The sequence below is a fragment of the Oryctolagus cuniculus genome, chromosome 11, assembly GCF_051225735.1.
Source record: "Oryctolagus cuniculus isolate XC-2025 breed Fujian yellow rabbit chromosome 11, ASM5122573v1, whole genome shotgun sequence".
NCBI classification, from domain to species: Eukaryota; Metazoa; Chordata; class Mammalia; order Lagomorpha; family Leporidae; genus Oryctolagus; species Oryctolagus cuniculus.
In genome coordinates this window covers 73171644-73194016 of record NC_142877.1, presented here as the reverse complement: position 1 = coordinate 73194016, position 22373 = coordinate 73171644, and the positions used below count along the sequence as shown (strand labels likewise).

The 22373-nt window shown below is 40.5% G+C and overlaps 1 protein-coding gene across 7 annotated transcripts in view; it reads left to right on the top strand.

Moving 5' to 3' along the window:
- PTPRR (protein tyrosine phosphatase receptor type R) overlaps positions 1 to 22373 on the top strand; it is a 287862-nt gene that overhangs the window by 264290 nt on the left and 1199 nt on the right. For 5 of the 7 annotated variants that reach the window (XM_089308692.1, XM_008256786.5, XM_051845666.3 and 2 more), the window contains 3 exons: positions 2298 to 2408; positions 3884 to 4041; positions 8460 to 8573. In XM_089308692.1, coding sequence (XP_089164818.1) covers positions 2298 to 2408; positions 3884 to 4041; positions 8460 to 8573 — 383 coding nt within the window. Of the gene's footprint in view, positions 1 to 2297; positions 2409 to 3883; positions 4042 to 8459; positions 8574 to 11840; positions 12448 to 22373 lie in introns of those variants that run through there. The other 2 variants (XM_070052633.2, XM_089308691.1) reach the window with 2 other exon arrangements.

The following is a 22373-nucleotide window of genomic DNA, read 5'->3' as shown; positions in this document are numbered from 1 at the left end:
AGTTTCACAATATTATATGTAAGATGGCGGTTTTCCTTCCTTGCATTTTCTGCCCCTTTCATATCACTATTAGCACCACAATAAAGAAACTCTTAAAAGCTGTCCAGGGAAATTGAACATGAACCTGTGTTTAAAAACAACTACATTTGCAGCTCTCCCGCACCTCCTATGCAGAAGCACCCACACTTTGCTCTCTTTCTCTACTTTTTTCTGAAGGGGATTGGGGAGAGAATGCAGTGTGTAAAAATAAGCTATTGTATCTCAGAAAGGAGATGGGGTGCTAATTAAAGGTTGTTTGAATGAACAAGTCAAGTTGCATTGTCTGCTGGGAGCTGGCTGCCAATTGCTTTTTTGGTTAAGAGTCAAGAAAAACATTCAAGAAGAATTCCCCCCACCCCCCACCTCCCAGCTTGGGAGAGAAGGGGGCAGTGCTTCCACTTACCAAGTAGGTGCAGAAGCCTGCGCACTTGTTGTTAGGTGTCAGGTCGGGTGGTGAGCTCCTGCCTCACTGCTTTTCCTCCTGATTTCCGGAGCCACCTTCCGGGGCGGGGAGGAGGTGGGGGTCCTGCTGCATGGGGCAGATGATAGACCATGGCCATTACCTAGGCCAAACTCCTGCACTGCTGCTGCACACCTCTTCCTTTGACCAAGATTTTTGGTCACTTTCTTGGAATCATCCAGGAGGCATGGGTTTTAAGATACACAATAGCTCAGGTCTTGCAGTGAAATAATTGATGCTCCAGTGAAAGAACCCAGGCAAATTGGTTAGTATGATTACCTTAACAAACTAAGAAATTTTCAGAAAGGTTTTCTTTTCTTAATGTTGACTTTAAGTTAGCCGCAGTAACGCGTTAGTCGGATTAAGTGGCAATCTTGGGTGGCATGCAATTCAAGCGGAGATGATTTACTTCTTTTGGAAATGGATCAAAATGTGGAGGAAATAAAGCTGTCTTATCGTACAAGAAATTGTGATCCATCTAGGCGAGGGGACTTATTCCATGGCTTTTGCATGTGGAATAGTTGGTCCAAGAACTCAGTGTGACAGAACCCTAGAGGTGTGTTTCTGAAACTGTACACTCTTTCCCTTTAATTCTGTGGTCTTTGGCTACACTTTGAATCTATACATATTTAATTTTTTTCAACTATTTCTGTATGCCTTTGACAAGGACGTGAACACACAAGTGTCCTCGATATTAAAAGATCTCCACTGAAAGCAGTAAATGAAAAATGACATTCAACTTCCAATCTTTATATTCTTAATCATTAAAGTATGTGATTAAAAGTATGTATTTCTTTTGTAGCTGTTCAAAAGTAGAATAATAAATACTATGAGCTTTTATTTATGCTTGAATCTCATGTTTTGCTGTTTTCTCTTAATAATGGTGCCTGAGTGTAATAAGAAAATTTTAAGATGTAATAATAGTAATAGTAACAATAGCATATTCCAAGTGCTTCCTGAAAGTGTGGCTTTCTCCTAAGTACTTTCTCTGAGAAATCATGAGGAAACTGATCTGGCTCATGCATTCACAGCTTAGGTGGTGGAATCAACATTTGGACCCAGGCTTCTGAGTCAAATTCTCCACTCAACCATCACACTATATTGCCTTGCTTGTAATGGAATTATTGTGACTCTTATTAAACCCTTCAAAGATGATCCACTATAAAAACTCTCTAAATAGGATTTTATTGTACATTTACTTCAATGCCTTCCCCGGTGGGGGGGGGGGACACTTGATCCTGGAAAATATAATATCATAGATGCATGAATGGCCATTAGGCCTGCCTTATCTATGGCATCCAACAGTTTACCAAACTCTTGTTGTACTCGAGTTTGATGAAGCAGTAAATTGTGACTTGCCTCAATCATCTTGGGAGAACATTTCCTCTATTTCTGGTCATCAAGTGGCAGACTCTAATATTTAAATCTTAATTTCTTAATTTAGTTTTTAATTTCCCTATGGAGTTCTGGAAAATTTTACCTTGGGTTTTTTGGTTTTTGTCTTGTTTTTTTTTTTTTTTTGTATGGGGTTAATAGTAACAGTGTTTAATAGTCATATGTAGAAATTGAGCATTTTCTTTAAAAAGCAACTTTATTGAGCTATAATTTAGATTCTATAAAACTCGCCTGTTGAAGATGTACAATTCATTGGTTTAATGTATTTTTATAGTTTATAAAAATTGTAATTTTTTCAATTAATGAAATAAAAACTCTTTTGAGATGTTTGAATGAAAAATACTCCTAAGCTAAGCTAATAGAAGTCACCAATATCTGATCTGTTCTTCTTTTCTACCCCTAGAAATGTGTCCTTTACTGGCCAGAAAAGAGAGGGATATATGGGAAAGTGGAAGTTCTGGTTCTCAGTGTAAATGAATGTGACAACTACACTGTTCGAAACCTCGTCTTAAAGGTAAGATAATGTTGACGGAGCTATCTACAAAGTAAATGGTGTTAGAGGATTATATTTCTAATTTGCAATCATTTATACTGGTTAGTGCTACCAACTCAATTAAAAAATTAAGTAGTGTCAAGATCAAAGAAAAACTGTAATCATTCCCTCATGTATGTCTTTATTGTTGTCTACCACTAATATGTGAAATAACTAAGTTACTACAAATAATATTCAAGACTTCGTCATGTAGAATGTGGTGATCTTCTAACCTGCATTAATGAAACATCTCTGAGTTCACCTTTAACAAGTGTTCCACTAGAGGCTTGTGCTGGAGACTGTACCATGATTCCTTGTAGTGTCATTTTGGCCTAAGCAGCTTTAAGTAAGGCCTGGAAATGGTGAAAATCTACACTTGTGGGTGGCTGGGGGAGGCAAGACAAGCTTGAAGTGTTAATGAGATCCTCAGATACTCAGAGTTAAAGTCATTTATAGGGATTTTCCCCAGACCAGATGATGTCATAGAAAATTATCCTATTTAACTCATGGGCAGCAGATGCTGAGCAATGTTGCCATGGCATTTTCACTTCTAAAGAATAGTGTTCCCAGAGATTTCAATCTTATCAGCAGCCTCCCTGCTGGGAGAGAATCCTCCCAAAAAGGAAGAGAGTGGAGGCAGAGCTGCAAGAATGGTTTCTATTTGGAAGTGTGGCATCGGGAGATACTTATCAAAGCTTGTTTCCTCAACACATGTTCTTGAGTGCCTAGCTGGTGCCAGGCCCCCACAGTCTGGGCACTTGGTTTCAAGATGATGTGCATGGGCCCTTGCTCAAGTTTTTCAAACTAGAGATCCATGTAACTACTTTATTTAATGCTGAGATTCCTCTTTGCTATTAAATACTAGATGAGTGTAGAAGCATTGGCATGATTGAATATTAAACTAACCGTTCTTCTGTTCAGTATGTTTTTAAAAACCTATGAGGAATGATCACTGAGCAGGAAACATAATACAAAGGTACTTCAAAAGATCTGTGGGAAAATGGAATTAAAAGATAGGTTTATTATGTTACAAAAGATTTTGAAATCTATGCATAGAAGTCTTCAAAAAGTCCATGGGAAATGCAAAATAAACTGATGTTTCATCCATTTTTCCACAAACTTTTTGAAATACCCTCATATATCCCATTCTGTCTTGGCTACATTTTCACCTAAGTCCTTGTTTATTATATTATAAACACATATTTGGCATTGTTATCTATATTATAGATAGAGATCTAACCTAGCAGAGGCAAGACTGTCAAACTTTTGAGATTGGGATATTTACCGTGGAGTTTTCTCAAGATGAAAGGGTATTCGTCACAGATCTTCCAGGCTTTTTGCAACTTGGAATCCGTTGCTCGCTACATGGAAGTGACAGAACGCATTCAGTATTGTGGCTTGGGCGACTTTTAGTTCCACAAGTGAATAAGGCATTTGGTGGCCGTTGCTATTTTCAGCAAGGAAGTCACACCCAACATGTGAAGCATTACTGGTACACCTCATGGCCCGATCACAAGACTCCAGACAGTGCCCAGCCCCTTCTCCAGCTCATGCTGGATGTGGAAGAAGACAGACTTGCTTCTGACGGCCGAGGGCCTGTGGTCGTCCACTGCAGGTAAGGCGTGAGCTGTTATTTCTGCCTAAGCAGCTGTCCAGTCTTTGTGAAGTCATAGAGCACATAGAAGTGGGGTTTTCTTCCTGGATATGAGTTTCTTAATTAATTTAATATATATTGAAATTTGTTAACTTCCTAATATTTGAGTCTTAAGACAATACACAGAGAAATGAGGCCACACTTTCAGGGCATTAATAGCAACTACCCAGTAAACAAAATAGGAGTCCTGAAAAAATGACTCAGTGAACAGGAAACTTTACTCAGTAGTCTAATTTGAAACATACTGATTCATTTAGTCTAAGTTTCATAGACACTAGGAATTGCAAGTGTGTTTTTTGAAATCACAGTGACTTTTTTGTTGTTTCAAGATGGTGCCTGAAATCTATTTAGATTATATGGGTAGCATTTATTACTATGGAAAGTCTGATGAAAACAGGTCAAGTTATCTCATGTAAAACAGATGGAAACAAACTGATGAAGTGGGAAGTGGACAAATGGTAGTTTACCAAAAGGAAAGCAGCGCTGTTAGCAGAACGTGAGGTACTAAAGTGAGACAGACATGAGCACTAGATGCCCACAGCTGTACCTCCTAGAATTGATGGTCTTCCCCACTGTGCTTTCCTTTCAGTATGAGGGAAACCAAACTAAAGCACATATTTTTAAAGTCACTTATATCACCAATCATTCATTCTCCATATTTTCTCAAAATACTTTATGTTGCTTTGTTCAACCTGTTAAGTCTCTTAAAATAGCTTTTTAATAATATCTTTAATAATAAAAATAGTCTTTTGTATTGTAATTCTAGCCTCATTTTTTTAAAGTTTGTGGTTTAAGAGTGAAATGTATTGTATATCTGTTTATTCCAGATGCCACTATCCAGGTTCCAGCATTAGCCCTTCTCCTAAACTTCTTAGAACCCTTGGGAAAACAACCTAATTGGCCATGTTTTAGGGTTGAAACTGTTCCCCACCCAAAATCATTAAACTCTCAGGATGTCTGAACTGATCTAGCCATTTCCCCTATAAAACCAACTCCCCTTCTGATTACTGTTTCGAAGAATGAAACGAGCTTTTTTCCAGTAATTCGGCATCCAATGTTGACAGTTATCTTTGGCCTCTCTTTCAATTCTAGGCTCAATATCTAATCAGTCACTAGATTGGCTTTCCCTTCAAAGCTTCTCCACAATCACTACTTCCTGTCCAACCACCCTAGTTCAGGCCCTTATGACCTCATCCATGGCCTTTAGAAGTCGTTGTCTAATTACACACATGTACCCTACTCCCCTATGCCCTCTCTGCAACTATGGCCCACTCTGTAGACTTCCCTTGGATGTTGTTCCTAAAACCTCCTTTCATTAAGTGAAATCCCTCTTCAAAACTTGCCAATGTTTTCTCGTTGTCTGCAGCAAAAGTCCTTAACCTTGAGTATATAGACAAATCACAGGGATCAATGAACTCCTTGAACTCATTTAAGCAAATCTGGGTACCTAAGTTTATGTGAATTTTTCTGGGGAGTAGAAGTTCATAATTTTCATTTAATTCTTTAAAAAAAGCTTCTTTTTTATTTTTTTTGACAGGCAGAGTAGACAGTGAGAAAGACAGAGAGAAAGGTCTTCCTTTGCCGTTGGTTCACTCTCCAATGGCCACTTGCAGCTGGCGCACCGCACTGATCCGAAACCAGGAGCCAGGTGCTTCTCCTGGTCTCCCATGCGAGTGCAGGGCCCAAGGACTTGGGCCATCCTCCACTGCACTCCCAGGCCACAGCAGAGAGCTGGCCTGGAGGAGGGGCAGCCGGGACAGAATCCGGTGTCCCGACTGGGACTAGAACCCCGTGTGCCGGTGCCGCAGGCAGAGGATTAGCCTATTGAGCCACAGCGCTGGCCAAGCTTCTTTAAAAAAAGAAAAATTTTTATTTATTTATTTGAAAGGCAGAGTTAGAGAAGGGGAGGCAGAGAGGGAGAGAGAGAAGTCTTCCATCCGCTGGTTCACTTCCCAAATGGCTGCAATGGCCGGAGCTGCACCGATCTGAAGCCAGGAGCCAGGAGCTTCTTCTGGGTCTCCCACATGAGTGCAGGGACCCAAGGACTTGGGCCATCCTCCACTGCTTTCCCAGGCCATAGCAGAGAGCTGAATCGGAAGTGAGCAGCCAAGACTCGAACTGGCGCCCATATGGGATGCCAGCACTGCAGCGCGGCTTTACCTGCTATGCCACAGTGCTGGCCCCTGAAAAAGCTTCTTTAATTACCCACAATAAAAAATATAGAGGATCAAGTCCAAAACTCTTAGCTTTCCATATAATGTCTTAGGGTACTGGAGACAGCATTGTTGCACAGTGGATTAAGCCGCCATCTGCAATGTTACATCCCATATGAGTATCAGTTCAAACCTCAGTTCCCTGCTAATGTGTCTGGGAACCCAGCAGAAGATGGCCCCAGTACTTGGATTCCTGTCACCCAGGCAGTAGACCCAGATTGAGTTCCAGGCTCCTGGACTCAGCCTGGCCCAGCTTTGGCCATTGCAGCCATTTGGGGAGTGAACAGCAGATGGATGATTTCTCTGTAACTCTACCTTTCAAATAAATCTTTAAAAAAAATCACATGGTACCTTCCCCGTCTTATTTTCCACTAAAATAACTTCTCCTCAGGCCAAGTGAGTCTACTTATTGTCACAAAGCATATATTCTGTTTCACATCCATTCTTTCCTTTTAACCATTGTCGTGCATGAGCTTTCTCTCTCATTCATGCCAGCCAAATGCTTGCCATTCAAATCCTATTTCTTTAATGAAACAAACTCTCTATAGACACTTCAGCTAAAAAGGATTCATTTCTCATCTGAATTCCTCTGCACTCACATTCAATAGGAAACAAGTGCCAGATATGAGAAGTCAATGTTATTTGAGCACCAAGAAGGAAGTAGTTGATTCTTACCCTGAAGATTGAAAGAAGCCTCTAAAAATTGGGATAATGTTAAACTGAGTCCCAAAAAAGGATCAATGTTTGTTGTAGTTTTTAGATGATGGGGAAGGCATCCAGATTGAGAAAATGTCATTCGCAGGGAAAATAGGAAAACAAAAGGCATTTTTTTTTTATGAAACTGAGAACAAAGGCACATAGGCTACAAGGAAGACTGCAAAAAGGCATAAAGTTTGAAAGTCACATGCAGATTTTGTAAGGTCATGAATAGCATGGGAGAAAACAGGCATTATGCTTTAACTAATAGGAGCCAGCTACAGTGTTTGAGTAGACAGTGAAATAACTAAGTTCTTAGTTTAGAATTATGAACCTAGTGACTGTATTTGTCATGAATTAGTCCAAGAAGAGACTTGAGACTTGGAAACCATGATGCTATCTCTGCTGATCATGAAGTGGACATGTGGAAAATGTGAACATAATCTATAGAAAGGAAATCATAGATCCCAAAGGCTCAGCAGAGTTGGAAAACCGAAGAATTGGTAGCAGATTGGATGTGGGAGGTGAGAGAGGGGGAGATGCTGAAGATGGCTCCAAGACTTCTAGGCTGGAAAACTTGTGGCTGACGGGTACTGCCATTGAGGGAAAAGATAATTAATTCTGTTTTAAATACATTGGATTTAGATACATTGAGCAAGTGCAAAATAGTAACATCAAGTGTTCCAGAGAAATTTAGGGAGTTTAGATGTAGATTTGAGAGAAATTTACATCAAGACTGTTAGTGGCTGAAATTGCAGAAAGACAGACAGTGTGGGTGAGAGAGCAAGTGGATGCATGAGATTGTTAGGTTTATTTTATAGACATACTGGGTAAGGCAGATGAGCATGCCTGAGAACCCTCCGGGATGGACAGTGTGTCTATTCAGGATCACTTCTGTATAAGTGACCTGGAAATATGTGCCTCCAGCCACATCCTCTCTCCTAAACTGAGCTGCATTCTTGATTATTCCCTAGACTTCTCACATCAGTACGTGTGAGACCAAACTCCTCCCTCAAGTCATTCCTCTTTCTGGCATTCTTCTTTGCCTCCGTGGTGCTGCCATGTTTCCCATCCTCTAGGCCTAAGCATCTTTGAACTTTTGCTTTGCTCATCTTTTAGCTCCACCAGAATCACATTTGTGAAGTGTTTACATCTTTCCCATCCCTTCTAGTACCTACACCTTCCCTAAATCCAGGCGCTAATTCTGCTCTCTTGAACAATTACAATGCCTTTTCACTATTCTTCCCACCCCCACCTCCCTCCACCCCACTCCTCCTACTATTTATGACTAGATGAAAGAAGAGGTTTTAAGCACTTAGCACAGAGCCAGGTTTGCAACACTCAGTACATGTGAGTGGGTATTGTTGTTATTAGTCTTAACTGTATTTCAGGTTAAAAAATATTCTTAGCAACTTTTATCTTTGTCATTCCCCACTTCCCACCTTTTGATTCCTTTTCTTTTCTTTTCAGTGCAGGGATTGGTAGAACAGGGTGTTTCATTGCTACATCCATTGGCTGTCAACAGTTGAAAAAAGAAGGAGTCGTTGATGCCCTGAGCATTGTCTGCCAGCTTCGTGTGGACAGGTAAGAGTCTGGGGATTTTGTCACATTCCCGCTGTCACATTCCCACTGTCAGTCACAGCCTGATCTGATCAGTCTGGCTTCGTGAAGGCCCACGGGTCCTCAGTCTCTATAGAGATTTCTACATGACACTTAAGAATATGCACAAGATCAACAAACCATTGAAGAGTGTTCTTTGCAACACCAAGCATCAGAAGTCCAAAAGAGCAGAGCTCATGCTTCGTCCTTTCTCATCTCTGATACTGACTGTTGATGGCATCTTCCATCCCTATGCCTTTTATATACTCTGCATTTTCATTTGACTTAGTAGAATTGTTCACTTATTTTAAAGTAAGGTCTATGGCCTACCTCCAAGGGTCTTTTTATAAGTCCATTTTTTTTTGTAAATTACAGCAAAATGCACACAAAAATCTTAGCAACATAATCATTTCTAAGTCCTCACTAATGCTAAGTATGTTCACATTGTTGTACAACCTATCTCCAGAATTTTTCTCATCTTGCAAAACTCCATAGCCATTAGATAATAACTCCCCACTTTTCCCTCAACCTAGCACTTGGGAACCACTCTTCCACTTTCTACCTCTGTGAATGTGACTATTCTAGATACCTTTTCAGCGGTATCATAAAGTATTTGCCATTTTGGTTGGCTTCTTTCATCTAGCATAATATCTTCAAGTTTCATGCTTGTTGCAGAGTCTATTAGAATCAACTTCTTTTTTGAGGCCGAATAATATTTCATGGGCTGTGTATGCCACATTTTGTTTATTCATCCACTCATGGGCAGTTGGGTTTCCTCTACCTTTTGGCTGCTGTGACTAAATATGAGTGTAAAAATATCCATTAGAGACCATGCTTTCAGTTCTTTGGTGTCTATGCCTAGAAGTAGGGATTGCTGGAATACATATTAATTCTGTTTGTAACTTTTTACAGAGACTCCGATCTGTTTTTCACAGCAACTCTACCTTGTTATGGTCTCATCAGTGGTGCACAAAGGTTCCAATTTCTCCACATCCTCAACAACATTTTTTTTGCTTTTTTTTTTTTTTTGATAGTAGCCAACCTAATGGGTTTGAGGTAGAAGAGTTTTCATGCATTGAAGATTTCTGATTATGTCTTGAAAACAAAACAAAAATATTTCTCTGTTTGCTCTGCAACTAAGATTAGCTGAGTAAATGGAAAGTTGAGCCAGTGGGTGAGAAAGTTCACAGATGGTGTTGGAAACAGGCATATAGATGAGATGAGCAGTCAGCGGCTCTGTTTAGCAGTTCTCTGGGCATCAGTGGAAGAAGTTTTCCTGAAAGGCAGAAATACAGTGCCCTCTTATCCATGGGAATACATTCCATGAGCCTTAGTGAATGCCTGAAACTAAGACTAGTACCAAATCCTGTAGATAGACTGGTTTTTCTGACATAAATACTTATGATAAAGTTTATAAATGAGGCATAGTAAGAGAGGAACAAAAATACTGAAATAGAAAAAAGTACTATCATAGAAGCTATTTACAACTTATAAATTATTTCCAGAACTTTCAATTTAATACTTTTGGACTGTGATTAACTATAGCTGAAACCAGGGGAGGTGAAACCATAGTTAAAGGGCTGATGGTTCTGCTGGATTCTCTTCTTTCAAGCAGTGGTTATTCACTAGTCATGTCCTGTGCCTCAAGTGTTGTTCTAGATGCTGCCAGTACAGCACTGAACAATATGAGTGAGGCTCCTGTGTCTTAGAGTTCACATGCAAAAAAAGAGACAAATAATAGATAAGCAAAATAATAAACAAGATAATTTCAGACAGAAATAAATGCAGAGTCCCAGGAGCTGAGGCTTTTGAACTCCAGTCCTGTGACCTGCCATTTCCAAAAAGTAAAGCAATGTAGTTATCTTTTAAGGTTCTTTCAATAAATATTTATTGAGCATCTACTTTGTGCTCCATCCTGTACCTCAATAAGGCAAAGGGATTGTTCTGAAAATTCAATGAGATAATATATAACAGTATAAGGCTCTTAGCCTAGGGTCTGGCACATATTAAATATCAATTCTTATTATACTAACTCTTATAAGTCTATCTTTCCTCTTTTTTCTCTTATTTTTGGTTCATTAGAGCTGATTTATTACAATAATTAAGATTTGGGGTTCTGAAGAGAAGTGTCTCAGGCTTGAGTATTGGCTCTCACCATTTTTAGTTTGTGTGGCCCTGGGTATGTTACTAGACTCCTTCATGTTTGAGTTTCCTCATCTGAAAACTGGATGAACAATAGCATTTATTTCCTATTGTTGTAAGGATCAGGAGAGATGCTGTAAAGTTCCTAGCATGAAATAAGCATTCGATCCTGTTATCAATGTAAGTAGCGAGTTAATCTTATCTGTGAACTAGAAACAGCAACACCTGCTTTACAAGGCTGCAGCAGCATTCAAATCAGATTAGACCTGTGATGTCCTAGGATCACACTTAGTCCACATTCCTTACTCTCCCTTTACCCTTTCTGCTTCCTCCTTTCCATACCCCACATGTAACTCTTCCCCAGGATATTTCCTTCCTGTGCATATAAAGATCAGTTCCAGTGTTCCTCCCTCCCTCTCTCAGAATCGCCGTCTGCCTCCCGAACCTTCTTGCCTCCCGTCCAGCACTGTATGCCTCAGCTGGAACAGGACTCAGCTGCTTCAGGTCAGATTTTGGAGCCTGTCTTCACCCAGGAAGCAGATCCTGAGTCATCACCCAGTCAACTCCAGAGCCGCTCCCACACTGCCCTTGTCCTCTGCTTCTATAAACAGGGCTCCGGCAGGGTCTCCACACTCCCAAGGGACTCCAGTCCACACCCCTGAGTCTTCCATTGCCACTTTCTAGTGCCGGAACTCCAGAAACACCAGATGTCTGCGTGCATCTACACTGACTCTGAACCAAGTTAGCCTCCGACAAGACCTGCCCCAGTCCTGTTGGGAGCAACAGGCTGGAAAGTGGGCTTGGCTTGCTGCTGTTCCTGCCTCTCCTTGCTATTGATTCCTGTCTACTCCCCTCTCATCGCACGCCTTTCCCATGGTTTGTGTAGCCTGACCTCCACCAGGGTCTCTACTTCCCAGTCATATTGCCCCTCCCAATCTACCAAATTGTCCTCTGGTTTTGAATAGAATCACAAATACTGTTTTTGAGCCACATCACAATGCCTGCTCTATCTACTCTCTCCTTCCTGAAGCACATGCTCAGCAAGTTCAGCCTTGGCCTTCCCTCTCCATCAAGGTCTTCCCACAGGGTTCGTCTTTGTGCTCCCGACAGGATCTGCAGAATGGAACCAGCTTCTCTGTACATGTAAAGCCTGCAGCTTCCTGACCCCTGGATTTGAATGACTGCCCAGATGTGTGTTGACACACACCGCCGCTGATTTATTCAGCAAGACCCTTTCTGTGGAAAGTCCTGTGAGCGCTGCTGCTACGTTTGTGAAACACATCTTTCCCTTGAAAGGCCTTCCCATGCCTCCTTTCTCCACAGGATCGGCATGGATTTTCCTTGACTTCTTGCTCCAGTTCGTCAGCTTTTCCCAGTTGTATCTCGTGTTCAGGATTCCAGTTTGTCGATGACTGCTGCCATGGACCATACCTGTGCCCTGTGCCTGTGAAGGCAGGTCTGGCCTCGGCTAGCTCGCATGCTCACTTGTGTGCTCTTGCAACGTCTTATCAGTTTTTCAAACCTGACCCCAAATTCTGATCTCCTTGGCCATTCTTGACTTCAGCTTTGAATCTGTCTTTGGACATCCCAGAACATGCTGTTGTACACCCAGAAATATATTTTATCATGGAATCTCCATCATGATTTTCAAAGAACTTTGACTCATTTAACTCCCACAAAAAAAAAAAAAAAAAAAAGAAAGAAAAAAAAAGAAAAAGAGGTGTTCCTTGGCTTCCATTTCCTTGGTCTCATTTTTTTAATGAGAAAACAAAGAATTTAAGACATCCAGTAATTTGCCCAAGATTCTATAGCTTAGAGAGGGGCAAAATAAACCAATCTACAATCAAGGACTTTTGATTTCTAATTCAGAAGGGATGAATCTTATAGCTAAAAGTAAACAGGCTCTTGAAATATGCTTATTGTAAAACTGTTTGACAAAACCCTATCTCTTAGGTTCTGCCCACTTAAAAAGTGTAATGACAGCATACACTGTTATTTTCAAAAGCATTTTTGATATCAATGAGAGCTGCTTCATGAATCAATGAAGTGGCATGGTCTACAGTTCCTTTAAGAGAAAGGACACAGGAAAATTGCCTCACCCCAGAATTTCTCTCAGTGGAAGCTGCCTAAAGTGTCCCAGTCTAGTAAATACCTAAAATACTGCTGGTGGTTAAGTCCATCTTTGGCTAAAAGAATCATTCATAGGGCAGGTGTTTGGTGCCCACCTCCCAGATCACAGAGACTGGGTTCAAGTCCCAGCTCTACTTCCAAGTCCAGGTTCCTCTTAATGCATATCCTGGAAGGGAGCAGGTGGTGACTCAAGTTCTTGAGTTCCTGTCACCCACATGGGAGACCCAGATTGACTTCTGGGCTCCTGGCTTCAGCCTGGCCCAGCTCTGGCTGTTGTAGACATTTGGGGAGTGAACCAGAAGATGAAGATCTCTCTTCTCTCTCCTCTCTCTCTCCCCCTTTCTCCTTTTTAAATAAAATACAAAACAAAAAAGATTTTTAACACTTTATAGCTATTCAGTTAATACTCTAAATAAAATTTATCCTTTCCATTATGATAGCTATAAAGAGTGCAACTGCCACATAAGGAACACATTCAGAACCTAGATTTTGATGAAGGGGTATTAAAGAGAAGGCTCTAGATGATGGGAATAGGCTGATGGTGCCCTACAGCTGAGTGGCCTGGTAGATAAACCCTCAGAAAGCAAGTGACCTGAAGAAAGAGAACAATTGCTCCAGCAGGGGACACCTTGGCTAGGATTAGCTACATAATTTGCACAGCCCCATGTGGAGCTCCATGTTTAAAAATTATTTAATATTTCAAGATAGTGACAGCAGTACATTAATACCCAATAACAGCATGTTTTTTTTTGTTGTTGTTGTTTTGTTTTGTTTCAGCACAAGGAAAGGGGCCTGTGTGAACATTCAGTTCACAAGTCTGTGAAGCCATCCCTGTCTTAGGTTGTTTTTAGGATGAGTGTTTGTGGATGAGCCTGAGTCCTATGTCCTGTGTCCCATGGAACAAGCACCCAAGATCTCTGTTCAGGGAGGTGTTCCTGAATCATACACACATTCATTCACTCAACCAGCAATACTGAACAGCAACTACTAAATATGTCAAGCACCTGGGTGTAGAAAGATGGATTTCCTAATAGATATCTCCAGATTGTTCTCTGAGGCATAGTCTGGGAGCCTGCCAAGTGTCAGACCCTCTCAAACAGTATCCAGGAGAAAAAAAAAAAAAAAGTCCTCAATTAAATTTGAGTAAAAGCTCTATACTTAAAAAAAAAAAAAGCTCTATATTTTATTTCTTAGAATCACTATCCACTTAGAGACTTACACTAAGTGTCAATGCATTTAAAGAGCTGAAAAGGGGTGGATGTTGTGGTGTTGCACGTTAAGCCACTGCAGCATGGGATGCAGTATGGGATGCAGCACTGGCATCCCATACGTGCATCAGTTCTAGTCCCGGCTGCTGCACTTCTGATCCAGCTCTCTTCTAATGCACCTGGGAAAGCAGTGGGGATGGTCCAGGTGCTTGGGCCCCTGCACCCATGTGGGAGACCCAGAGGAAACTCCTGGCTCCTGGCTGCAGCCTGGCCCAGCCCCAGCCATTGTGGCCATTTGGGTAGTGAACCAGCAGATGGAAGATAGCTCGCTTGCTTGCTCTCTCTCTCTCTCTCTCTCTTCCTTTCTCTCTCTGTAATCCTGCCTTTCAATTTAATAAATAAATAAATCTTAAAAAAAGAACCGAAAAGTCCCCCAGTAGAGAAAGCCATTTAATTTTGTCTTAGCACTCTTTCCATTGATGTGATCACATAAAACCTTCCTCAAAGACTATCTTAAGTGACAGGGAAAGAAGTTGTAATTATAAAATGCTTTCTCAAGAATTTTAGTGATATAAAGACTAGGGGTAGGATGGTAATTGAGAGTGTGCAGAGACCGTTAAGAAGAGGGAAGAGAGGGTAGAGCTGGCGAGTGGAGCTGAGTATAATAAGGCATAAGAAAGACAGAACCAATCCATCAGAAATGATAATCTGTGCTCTGCAGAGTGACAGCTCTACAAGTCTTTTCCTATTGTTTCCTCCACCGCAAGCTGCACACCACACATCTTTTCTTAATGGTGTGTGCCTGATTACCTACAGCTGTCTCCTCTGAGAAGTCCAGGCATGGCTCACAGCAAAGAAAAAGATAAAGAAGTGATTTGGATCCTTGAAATGGGACTGGATCGTGACTTATAAGTCAAAAGCTTGAGTACTAGGCAGGATCAAAATGGTGATTTAAAAAAAATGTTTACAATGCCTGATGATTGTTATTTAACATGAGAAAAATAGGTAATTTGTACTCAAATGGAAAATCATTTTAGCCATAAACTGAATGGTCTAGCTTAGAGATGAGTGTGCTATGTTGAATGGATGTTTCCAGTGTAACAACAATGACAAAGCCATTTGGTGGATTCCTCATTCTCTGGCAAGACATTATTTACGTTGGCTTTAGGGCAGCATCTATTAATAGATGTTACAGTTCTCACTGTAGATTCGTGATTCTGTGATTCTCCTTTAAATAATATTTTGAGCTTATTTTGAGCTAAAATTAATTCTTTTTCTAACCAGGAGTTCAAATGCAGTGTAAGGCACCCACGCATGTTTTATTTAGAAGGGTCTGAAAGGATCATCCCCCTCATTCCCACTTCGTTCATTTTTAATTAAAGCATGAAATAGCTGAGATAGAGTCCTGGCTGTGGATGGGCAGCAGGCAGCCACTAGAACATGAGGACCAGACATCTCCAGATCAGACAAGGAACCTGGTACCAACCCTACCTCTAAGTGTCTGTGTGACCCCTTGTCCACTCTCAGCCTCTCTCTTTACTCACTGGGGCATACCAGTGATCCTCAACCTCTTCTGGTAGGAGGACTCTTTTTTTTTTTTTAGGTAGAATATTTCGTTGACTTCCACCTGAGAGTTAAATTTTTCATACAGTGCCTGATGATTGTTATTTAACATGAGTAAAATAGGTAATTTGTACTCAAATGGAAAATCATTTTAGCCATAAACTGAATGGTCTAGCTTAGAGATGAGTGTGCTATGCTGAAAGGATGTTTCCAGTGTAACAACAATGACAAAGCCATTTGGTGGATTCCTCATTCTCTGGCAAGACATTATTTATGAGGGGTCTATAATATGCCATCCACTTTCTAGGGTTATATGTGTCCTCAAGATATCCTCTGTGTGCCAAACCTACTTGAAATAATTTTCAGAGATAAAGTATCTACTATTGGATGCATGCAACTGTTATGTTATTGTTTTCCATATCTCTCTGCATTTCCAGATAAAGATCCTCATAACTACTGAACTTCAAATATCTCATTTGAAGATCAAGAATTCAAGATTTTGGTTTACGTATTTTAAGATTACTTAGAGGCAAAACCCTAGGCATTGGTATGGATTTACTTGGCATGACTGTTCCTGAGATTTTAACACAAAGTCCTCTTGTACAATAGATTGTGCCTATTGAATCTTCCAAGTAGTTGCCACGACAACCTTTTACTTCTCCCCAGTGTGGAGTTAATTGAGTGTTAACCTGGGTGTTCAGGAAAAAATGGGTAATCATCAAGGGGAGGGGGAGTGAAACTCATGATATACTAGAGCTGTCATTGGATTGTCATTTGGTCTATGCTGAATTTTTTGCCTTGCACCTACTTTGGAGAAGAAGGTTGTCTATGTTCAAAATACCTGTTCAGAATCGGTCCAATGTATGTTTAAACCCTCCCTCCTTGATATGACATCTGTATGAAGACCTGGGAAAATCTCCACCAGAGAGACTCAGACACAACTGACTGCCGGACCCAACTGAGAACAGCAGCCGTTAGCCTCACTTGACTCATGCCCAAGCTATTGAAGCTTTACCCATGAGGCACATTAACATCCACACCTTTTGTTCTAAATTTACTGTACCAAACTTTACCAAAAGCATTCCAGATTTGAGAATAATAAAAAGCAAAGGCGCGTAAGTTCCATTGTTAGCCCAGAAGTGAGTCACCACTGCAGAATTTCTTCTGTCTACTGATTAGACCGGATACGGGCTGGGCGGTGCCGCAGGAAAGGCTGCTGCTCTCTGCATGTGTGAGTTAACAGTCACAAAAGGTCACAGTTTTAACATGTTCAAAACCAAATCTCTGTCCTGGGCATCTGGAGGATTTTTTTTAAACACATTCTCCTAGTAGCAAAGGGAAAAAAATACATTTTTTTTTTCCCCTTCTGAGTTTACTCCCAGCTGACACAGCTACGTGCTTCCCCGCATGAAGACTGAGATGGCATTGGTTTTTGTGTTTGGCAGGGCTCTTGCGATGTGAGAGACCTGACATCTCTGGGGTAGTATGTCTGAATCCCCCATGGCCTGGCCAAACATGGTGTTCCTACATTGTGGCCACAACCACTCTTTTAATAAACAGAATGACTTTCTTCCACAGCATAGGATGGGGCAATAATTGGGGTAAAAAAGTAATTTATCATCCAAACCAAGGCACTGCTGGAAATGAAAAGTGGCCCAATTAATTATCATACCAGGACAAGAAGAGTGAACCATGACAGTCCCAGGCTAACCAGAATGTGATCAGCCTAGCTATAGTGGCAACTGAGTACTTAGAAAAAGAATATGCAGCTTTTATTTAATGTTCACTAAAAGACAGCTGTCATGATAAGTATTTAATGGATTATTTCCTTGGAACCCTGTAAAACTTCAAGCCTTATTAGGTAAACAACTGTTTGCCAGGCCAGTGGTTTTCAAACATTTTTGTGCACAATGGAAAACTTTGCAGACAAAATCTTCCACAGAGCACCAACACAGAAAACCAATAAAAATGCATAACTGCTCTGATGAAAGCTGGGATTAGGAGCTGATCTCAAGAGCTCAGCCAGCTCCCCTGCCATGCCAAGGGCCCTCGGGTACCACTGTGGACGCTGGGCTCCTGCGAAAGCTATGAAGAGCCTGCAGCTAGTCATGTATATGCTCTAATTTAATCAATCCTCACAACCCAATGATGTTTGTCAATGATGTCATTTTGAAGTGAGGACAACCAGGTTAGGAAAGATTAGGTGACTTGTCTAAAGCCTATAGCTATGTTGAAAGGCAAGGATTCAAACCTGACTCTGTCTAACCCCAAGCCCATGGGTTTCCACTGCATCAGCTTGTCTCCACTTTAGCTCTAGCTACCTTCTAGAGTGGTCAACATTTAGAGCCAGATTTGTACCTTTCCACCTAGGCTTGCCTAACCTGGGCAATCCCCTGCAAAGTTTGCTCTAAGTTCTCCAAAAACTTTAAGACCTCGCTGGAGAGCCTTCTAACCAGTCCTGTTTGACCAGTGTCAAAGAGAAACAATAGTAGCTAACATTTACAGTATTGATTTGTGCTTGGCTATATGCTAAATACTTTAAGTGAATTGTCCCATTCATTTCTCACAGTATGCTAAGAGGTTAGTATTATTTTCACCTCATTATTTTTCAGATGAGAAAAATTGAGCATTGTACAGATTGTATAATAAGGTAAAGTGGCTGGTAAGTGGTGGAAACAGGTTTTGTCTTGACAACCATCTGTGGTATTCTCACATCATCAGAAACACTGGACACAGTTTGTGAACCTGTTCATAGTGAATTTGATGCCATGGCATTCTGAGTCTTTCCAAACCCACAACCACTCTCACAGCTAACGGATTCTCTTGCTGTTTGTATTTGATCTAACCCTTTCTTGATCAATTCAGCTCTTGTCAATGGTTGGTATTGTAACCTAATGTGTTATATATCACCTAGAAAAACAGATTTGTACCTTAAGAGAATTCTCCAAGCAGGAACTATGATTTAACCTCAAACAATGGTGGTAATTTAAGGCATTCTGGCTGACTGATGATGGTTCAGCCATTCTTGGACCCATAGACCTAACTCAATTAAAATATCATCTTGATTGCCATGGAAATCTTTACAATTGTAAAAGTTGGTTGAGTTTAAACTATAGTCTATTGGAGACCAAGGATTATTTTACTCTCTGCTCTTTAAATGGGAGTTGCCTTTTAAAGTAATGAAAAGAGCCTCTCTGCTTCCTACCTTCCAGAATCAGCTTGGATTAGGAACTTTACATGAATAATGTAGAGCCAGATTTCAGCAAATCCATGGAGCCCTGTTTGACCTAAGCATTGCCTTGGGACCAGCTCGTTGGAGAATTAATTACTATAGAACTCTCTGGGAGCTCCATAGTTAATTTACCTTGTCCACCTTATTCTGTGAATGTAGTTTGTAGGCAGGCACTAGTTTATTGAGTATTTTTGAGTTTTGCCAGCCTATTAAAAGACTATTTTTGTCTCAGAGTAAAAGCTGAAGGGTCATCCTATATTTTAAGTTCTTACAAAAATCAACAGAATATTATGTCTACCAATATACATAATGGAACATTTATTAAATATTTTAAAAAGTGATTGTGATGAGTTCCTGAATTTGAACCAGCCTCTAACAAATGCATTCTGGGATACCCTTTGTTTTCCCTTTGCCCTGAATTTTTCTGTTTTAATATGACATGAAAATAGTGTGGCCTAGGTAACCTACTTAACAGGTAACCTTCTCAACCTAGGACTGGTAAGTGCTTTTCACTGTTGTAAATATAAGAAGACCGTAACACTATTAATACCCTTAAAATATTTCTACCTAGTTGGAAATAACTTTAGATTAGACAATTTATGATGTGATATCAAAATAGTTATAATAAAGATGCTACCTTCTCCCTATCTTTTTCTATTAGTTTATAAATGACTTACATAAGCTGTAAGACATCCTTGTTAAATGTCTGAAAGACATAATGCTGGGAGTGAGAAGTAGAAGAATAACATATTGAGTGGTAGAAATGTAATATACAAGAAACCAACAAGTTGAAATGAACAGAATAGCTCTGCACTTAGTTTCAAAAATGGAGAAAGCTCTAATTTTCACACTCAAAAATATCCTGCTGACTCTTTAATTAGCTTACACCTGCATTCAATATCCTAAATTTCTTGGTGGGTACCAGGCACCATGGAGGCACTGTGGGACCTTACCACCTGAGGCACCTGCACAGGTGAGCTAATGGTCTGCAATACGCAGCTCAAGGGAGAAAATAAACCCACTGATCAGATCTCAGCAGAGGAGACGCAACACTCTACGGTCAGGCTTGACAAAAGAGCCTATAGAAGAAGACTAGATCAGAGAGTAACAGGGAAACCAGGCTGTTCAGAAATATTGAGTGAGCACAGGATGTTTAGTCTAGAGAAGAAAAGATTATGAGACTTTGATGGTTGTTTTCCAGCATTGAGAGGCTATTGTGTGACTACAAGGGGAGGCTGAAGACTTTTTTGGTTTATTTCAGCTGAACCATCAGGATGAAAGTTCGAGAGGGCCAAACTCATTCTGATGTCATCAACAATTTTTCTGTAAGCCTTGAGAAAGGCTGCCTCCAAGGGTACCTTGCCCCATAAGCGTTCCGTCAGAAGCTACCAGCCCCTCCTTCACAGGGACTGCTTCCTCTGGCAAAGCTGTATTTCAACAGTGAATGCAAAGAAGGATCTCTGAGGATCCCCCTGGGGCCAGTTCTTTCCCTTCTATTTTCCAAATCGAGTGTAAAGTAACAGAACTTTTCAGATAGTTTCCTGAAGCCTTCAGACCCTCAAGAACTTTGCTAGCCTACAACTAATACAAATGTTCCTCATGTCTCCTACCTTTACCAGCTGAATTCACAGAATGTCATAATAAAATACAGTGCTGACCCACTTAGGGTAATAGTTATTAAAACCCCAAACCCAGACTGTGTCTCCATTCATTCACCAAGTGGACATGCAAAATGCCAGCGCTGACCAGAGCATAAAGGGAAAAATCTTGCCTCAAAGTGAAATAAATGGTGATAGAAAGCTCACAGGCCAGAGCCCAAGAGATGGAGCCCATTTAAGGTTCCACACAGTCTACAGCTCAAATGAGTAATAATGATTCCCAGAGCTGAGGGAATGCCAGAGGAAGGCAGGCACCCCCAAGCTCTTAAGAGCTGCCCTGATATTTACTGTAACTGGCTGTCCAGGTGAGCATCTTCTGCACACCTGCTGTGTCTTTAGGTGTGCCCAGATGTCACCGTCAGACACCTAAGAAAAGGAACAGTAACTATATTCTCATCTGGTCGCTTTTGTTCTTAGCTTCTTACCAGGGAACATTATGGCCAGAAAGTTGTCTTCACTACAAAAAAGCATTCAGTTCTTAGGAAAAAGACCCATGAAATATCCTTTCCAAGAAATTGCTGTCACCAAAAACTATGAATTTATCTTTTTCTTTCTTGCCAAATACATTATTTTGGCATCATGTGGAACCTGCCTGAAAAATCACTATTTGGTTTAGAAGGGTGAAGTCTTACTGCTTGAATATTTATGGAGGTTGACAAGTAAACACAGGCATAAGCCCCGTCTTACTTATTACCATTGACCAGAAATCATGTTACGCTGAAGCAATCTATCTTGTTTTAAAGTTGAAGTGCTTAAGTGACCTGAAAATTATTTTGAATAGTACTAGCAGCCATTAGGAAAAAGCTGGCTAAAACAGAATTAAACTAAGACATAGAATCAGTCCTGTGATTGCAGTTACGGGGACTTCTCTGGACTTCAGGTTGTTACTACTATAATAGTGAGGTTGTTATTCAGTGAGCAGGACAAATTAGTTACAATAATGTCTAATAACCTGGCCAAGCTGAAGAATCGTAATAACAAAGGAGCAAAAGGTGACCCATGTATTGTATATATGAAAACGTAATAAGAAAGTATCATTTTTTTTCTCATGATAGCAACTGCCTTCTAAGCCAATGACAAAAAGGATGCTGATCAGCCAGGAGTGATAATGGGCAAAAGAAAAGGAAAAAAGCAGGAACCAGTTCCTCTTTTTCCAGCAGATTTAAAGACCCACCCACTATTGTGTTTGGATACCCATCACACCCAAAGGCCTCTGTTTCCATAGGCCATTTCAGGATGGACTTTCTTTATCCTTGTAGAAAGCCACATATTACAGCACAGTTTTGTTTGGATAACCTACTTCAATCAACTTTATTACAAATGTATAAGCATAAGTTACATGACAAGGCACCTAAGCAGTAATATTAATACTCCAGTTACATTGAGTTCCTTTAAGCCTCACAACAACCTTACAAAGTAGTCACTGTTCCTGTTCTTTCCTGCTTTGCCAAAAGAGGAAACAGAGTCACAGAGGTTCTTCAGGAACTTTCCCAAGATCACACAGCTGAGAACTGACAAAGTAGATATTTAAACTCAGCCTGGCTGGTTACAAACCCCAAGTTTTAACCATTAGGCTATTTTTTTATCACCTCCCCAGTAATGGTACCCCGGCACAATTCATCAAGTGCCTAGTATGTACCAGGCATGGTGTTAAAACCTTTATATTTATTAACATACTAGTGTTTTATATGTATTCAGTTCACTAATTGAGACATTTAGATACAGGTAAGAGGGAGAACAAAAGAATCTTTAGGTCAGCTTTTCTGTGTGTCCTTGAAATAACATCGTATCTTGAATACAATCTATGTTACTTGAGATTCTAGGATGTTAGCAAAACAGGCTTATTTTTATT